At 41.0% G+C, this 6,000-nt stretch overlaps 1 protein-coding gene across 1 annotated transcript in view; it reads left to right on the top strand.

Moving 5' to 3' along the window:
• Window positions 1–5,444, top strand: part of LOC130096210 (cholesterol 24-hydroxylase-like) — a 76,777-nt gene extending 71,333 nt beyond the window's left edge. The window contains exons 21-23 of the mRNA XM_056262894.1: window positions 604–696; window positions 2,153–2,251; window positions 5,231–5,444. Of these exons, the coding sequence (XP_056118869.1) occupies window positions 604–696; window positions 2,153–2,251; window positions 5,231–5,320 (282 nt within the window). The 3' untranslated portion in view covers window positions 5,321–5,444. The remainder of the gene's footprint in view (window positions 1–603; window positions 697–2,152; window positions 2,252–5,230) is intronic.
• The last annotated feature ends 556 nt before the right edge of the window (window positions 5,445–6,000 follow it).

Below are 6,000 nucleotides of genomic sequence, written 5' to 3' on the forward strand. Positions count from 1 at the left end.
CAGCACAGACAGCATCATACTGTCGGCCCAGATCCGGCCCACATCCGGGCCGTTTGGATTCCACGATTCTGGATCTGGGCCGACATCTATGTTGATGTCTGTGAGGATGCTTTTATATTTTTAATGTTGTGCCCTTATCTTTTACAACAAGGGCGTAGATTTGGTTTGAAAGGTAGTTACAAAAAGGCAGGAGTCAACCCTGAAATTATCATTTTATTTATAACAAACCAGCAATTAAAGCAATGAGTCACAGGACTTGAATCATATTCAACGAGTAGGTGTTAAAGAAGTATAAAGAAAATAAATAATATCGTGCTGGTTTAACTGGTTAACCAGTGTAGTCATGCTGTTCTCAAGAAATATAATATAATATAATTATTTAACAATGTAAGTGTTTGCTGTCAACTTTGAGCAATTGTATTCATGCTTGCTGAATTGTAGTATTAATTGCTTTTGAAGAAATCATACTGGCCACAAACTTTTGAACAGTAGTGTAGACCATGATACCATAAAAAAAATATGATGTACCATGGGAATACCATGGTCCTTTAATCATAACGTTGTCCCGGAGTAACTGACCACCCCATGCGTTCTCCTCTCCAGGGAACTGGACGACTACAGACCAGTGAATCTTCTCCCTCCACTGGGTTTATCTCATCTGTACAGAAACCTGAAGCTGTGGTTCATGCAATGAAGGTACATAAATTACCACACTCGCACACATTATCTAATCGCACATATATATTTATTTATATATACTCATCGGCCGCTTTATTACGTACAGCTGTTCATTAACTCAAATATCTAATAAGCCGATCACATGGCAGCAACTCAATGAATTTAGGCATGTAGACATGGTCAAGACGATCTGCTGAAGTTTAATCTGAGCATCAGAATGGGGAAATAACGGTGATTTAAGTGACTTTGAACGTGCGTGGTTGTTAGTGCTAGACGGGCTGGTCTGAGTAGTTCAGAAACTGCTGATCTATTGGGATTTTCACGCGCAACCATCTCTAGGGTTTACAGAAAATGCCTGAAAAAGAAAATATCCAGTGAGCATCAGTCCTGTGGGTGAAAATGCCTTGTTGATGTCAGAGGTGAACGCCCAGATTGGTACGAGCTGATAGAAAGGCAACAATAACTCAAATAACCACTAGTTTCCACCGAGGTCTCCAGAAGAGCGAGCATCTCTGAACACACATTGAAGCAGAAGAGCTACAGCAGCAGCAGAAACACACCGGTGTAAAATCAGCTATAAAAACAGAAACTGGGGCTACAATTCACACAGGATCACCAAAATTAGACAATCGAAGATTGGAAAACCGTTGCCTGGTCAATTTCTGCTGTGACATTCAGATGGTCGGGTCAGAATTTGGCGTAAACAACATGAAATCATGGATCCATCCTGCCTTGTATCAGCGGTTCAGGCTGCTGGTGCTGTAAAGATGTGGAGGAGATTTTCTTGCCACACTTTGTGTCTCTTAGTACCAGTTGATCATCGTTTAAACTCCACAGTCTACCTGAGTATTGTTGCTGACCATCTCCATCCCTTTATGACCACAGTGTACCATCTTCTCATGGCTACTCCATGTCACAAAGCTCAAATACTCTCAAACTGGTTTTTGAACATGACAGTGAGTTCAACATATTTAAATAGCCTCCACAGTCATCAGATCTCCATCCAATAGAGCTGCTTTGGGATGTAAAGAACTGGAGATTCACATCATAGATGTGCAGCCGACAAATCTGCAGCAACTGTGAGATGTTATCATGTCAAAATGGACCAAAATCTCTGAGGAATGCTTCCAGCACCTTGTTGAATCTGTGCCACGAAGAATTAGAGCAGTTCTGAAGGCAAAATAAACAATCAACACGCATCAAAATATGATAACCAGAAGCGCAAACGCATGAGAACCAATGAAGTTTGTGTTCTAAAGAACGAAAGTCTTAATGGTTTGGAACCAATAAAATGTCCCTTTTTCTAATTTAATACTTTTTCCAGTTATTAAATGTATTATCAGCATAGTATTTTGAGAGAAATGTTGAAATAAAATGTTTTGCTTTAGTATTTGTCCCTCTTTTGCAGGAAATGACATCAATAGTTTGAGTATGCGTATGAGTGACTACAGTACCCTTGACCATGTGTTCGCAGGTCCTGGAGGTCCATGATAATCTGGACAAGAAGCTTCCAGAAGAAAGCGAAGAAGACCTGAATGAGAACGAGAAAGCCATAGTGCGAGAGATGTGCAACGTGAGTGTTTATCTTGATTTTTGTCTGTGATAAGACTCATTGACACGAAGCACGACAATGATAAAGATATAGTTCTAAAAGCCATTTTAAATCTAAAAGAATAGCAGAGTCTACACTACAACTATAATGATAACATCACAGAGAAACAATATCGGTTTTCCAGCTGACAAACGATTAAGTAAACATTGACAGCCAATCAGAATCCATCCTGATTTAAAGAGCTCGAGCATTTAAAGCGACAGACTATAACACTGCAGGAGGGTTAGAATAAATACAACGATATCGTCCGATGTTGTAGACGCTAATATAGTTATACACTCACCGGCCACTTTATTAGGTACACCTGTCCAACTGCTCGTTAACACTTAATTTCTAAGCAGCCAATCACATGGCGGCAACTCAGTGCATTTAGGCATGTAGACATGGTCAAGACAATCTCCTGCAGTTCAAACCGAGCATCAGTATGGGGAAGAAAGTTGATTTGAGTGACTTTGAACGTGGCATGATTGTTGGTGCCAGAAGGGCTGGTCTGAGTATTTCAGAAACTGCTAATCTACTGGGATTTTCACGCACAACCATCTTTAGGGTTTACAGAGAATGGTCCGAAAAAGAAAAAACATCCAGTGAGCGGCAGTTCTGTGGGCGGAAATGCCTTGTTGATGCCAGAGGTCAGAGGAGAATGGCCAGACTGGTTCGAGCTGATAGAAGGGCAACAGTGACTGAAATAACCACTCGTTACAACCGAGGTATGCAGCAAAGCATTTGTGAAGCCACAACACGCACAACCTTGAGGCGGATGGGCTACAACAGCAGAAGACTCCACCGGGTACCACTCATCTCCACTACAAATAGGAAAAAGAGGCTACAATTTGCAAGAGCTCACCAAAATTGAACAGTTGAAGACTGGAAAAATGTTGCCTGGTCTGATGAGTCTCGATTTCTGTTGAGACATTCAGATGTTAGAGTCAGAATTTGGCGTAAACAGAATGAGAACATGGATCCATCATGCCTTGTTACCACTGTGCAGGCTGGTGGTGGTGGTGTAATGGTGTGGGGGATGTTTTCCTGGCACACTTTAGGCCCCTTAGTGCCAATTGGGCATCGTTTAAATGCCACGGCCTACCTGAGCATTGTTTCTGACCATGTCCATCCCTTTATGGCCACCATGTACCCATCCTCTGATGGCTACTTCCACCATGTCACAAAGCTCTAATCATTTCAAATTGGTTTCTTGAACATGACAATGAGTTCACTGTACTAAAATGGCCTCCACAGTCACCAGATCTCAACCCAATAGAGCATCTTTGGGATGTGGTGGAACGGGAGATTCGCATCATGGATGTGCAGCCGACAAATCTGCGGCAACTGTGTGATGCCATCATGTCAATATGGACCAAACTCCCTGAGGAATGCTTCCAGCACCTTGTTGAATCTATGCCACGAAGAATTGAGGCAGTTCTGAAGGCAAAAGGGGGTCCAACCCGTTACTAGCATGGGGTACCTAATAAAGTGGCCGGTGAGTGTATATAGTTAGTTATCGTTCTTGGTGTGAATGGGCATTTAGCTCTCTCTCAGGCTCTCTGAAACATAAGTAATCCAAATACTTCATTCATTCAGTTGACTCTTAGCTAAGTCTGCAAGATTATTGCATAATTTAAATGAAATAATGTTTAAAAGAAAAATGTATTACAAAATTACACCAATCCAGCCCATCAATTTGACTTAAAATAACTCAATTTGTACTTTTTAAGCACATTTTACTTCAAATCTGTCCAGTTCATGTCTACTTTAGCTTCCCTTCACAGGGAAGTGTTACCAAGTGGGTAAAGCTTTTGGAAGGGTCAGTTAATGGACAGGTTGATACTCAGAGCGTATGATAGCGTGAGCCAATAGTTTGATTTGTTTGTTGGGCCCCTCTGTGGAATGTGGGAATGGAGGAATCCAGCTCGGATATCTGGCTCACAATAACACCTCTGTGCTTCTCACCTGGAGACGCCTGGCCTGTAACCCCATTGCGAACGCATTTCATAAGAGTTCTGGATGGATCGATGTTTTGTGCTTGTTTTTGCTGGCTTTCTGCAAATAGCAGTGACTTTTTAAGGCACAAGGTAAATAAATTAAAATTGGGATGCACAATATATCTGTATCATATGGATTATCGGCCGATATTACTAAATATTTTTTTTTATTTTTTTTTTATGGTCGATGTTAGTTATTTAATTGTGCATGCTCCTTTTCCCATAGTTTTACTTTTCCGTTTTTAGTATAGTTGTCGTATAAACGTACCCTCAATAGGGTGTTTACACGACAACTATGTACTAAAAACTGGAAAGTTTTTCCTTTTGCGTTTAGAAGACAGCGTTGTCAAAACGGTTGCCGTTCACACGGATCCGCGAAAACAACTAAAAACGCTGTATTATTCATGCCAGGCCAGTAGTTGGCGCTGTCACTTTGTAAAGAAACACTACGCACATATAGACTGAACACGTTTTCACAAATTAGCATGGAGATAAAAACAGTTTAATTTTTAAAAACTTGCACTTTAAATCCCGTTTTCAAAAGTTTGCATATATTCAGGCCCCCAAAACGCCGTTGTGTAAATGAACGTCCAAAACACATAAATCATCCAGTTTTAGTTGAAAATGCCCCCTTTGATTATCTTTTCCGTCATCTAATACTCACTTTATAACACAAATAACACTGTTCAATGTAATCTTTAAATTCAAATCCATCTTGTACTGTACATTATAACATTGTGATGCGCAAATTGACTGGTAGCATTTAAAACGATTGATTTTAAACAAAATATTATAGATTAACCACTGTTTTTTTCGGTAAAAACAGGAGTTAGTGCATCCCTAATTATAGGCTACAAATGAAATATGAGGCTAATTGACATAGAAAGGACTGAGGAATGATAACGTGTTGTAAGAGGCAGGTTCTGGACAGCCGTTTCTTGACTCGCCTCTTTGTGTTCAGGTGGTGTGGCGAAAGCTGGGCGACGCAGCTGGATCAAAGCCATCTGTCCGACAGCAGCTCTCTGGGAATCAGTTCAAAGGTCCTCTATAGCAGCTCGAGCACACGAGGAACGTCCCTCCTCCTGTTCACCCAACATGAAACTCCAGCAGGGCCAAACTGAGAAACTGCTCACAGCAACAACGGGCAACACGAACACTCCCGTCCACAACCATCTTCCATGTCAAGTCGACTTGCGAACTTCGGCGTTGGATCACTCCACACCAGTTTTCAGATAGTAGCCATGTTTTATATTCAGTGAATCAGTGAACGTTCAAAGCAATAATCCACATTTAAATAACAGTGTTTGACTATTAATCATTTCTTTATTGCCGTGATGGATCTTGTTTGAATTTATGGACTTGTCCCAAATGACACCAATCTTCTATGAGCCAACAGTCATTGAACAGTCAATGCGGTCAAATGTAGACTCCACAAAGAAGGGTGTAATTTGGGACAAGGCCCATGAAGTGTTTATGACTGGCAGCTAGTCATGTTCAGTCAGTTTGCCTCATCTGTATTTTTTACCGCCTATTTTTTTCTTTTCTAATTCTTTTACATAACATTGATGTCAGAAGACTCCTTATTGTGTCCTTACGATCTTCTAGACAAAGTTGGGTCCATCAAACTTTCAGAGCAAAGTGGGCGATACCAGATAAGACTCACTCGCTCGTCACTCCACTGTGTTCTGGTGCCCTTTCTGTGCATCAGTAACGTACAGAAATGACTCTAAA

This window comes from Rhinichthys klamathensis, unplaced genomic scaffold, assembly GCF_029890125.1.
Source record: "Rhinichthys klamathensis goyatoka isolate OS25496 unplaced genomic scaffold, OSU_Roscu_1.1 h1tg000196l_1, whole genome shotgun sequence".
NCBI classification, from domain to species: Eukaryota; Metazoa; Chordata; class Actinopteri; order Cypriniformes; family Leuciscidae; genus Rhinichthys; species Rhinichthys klamathensis.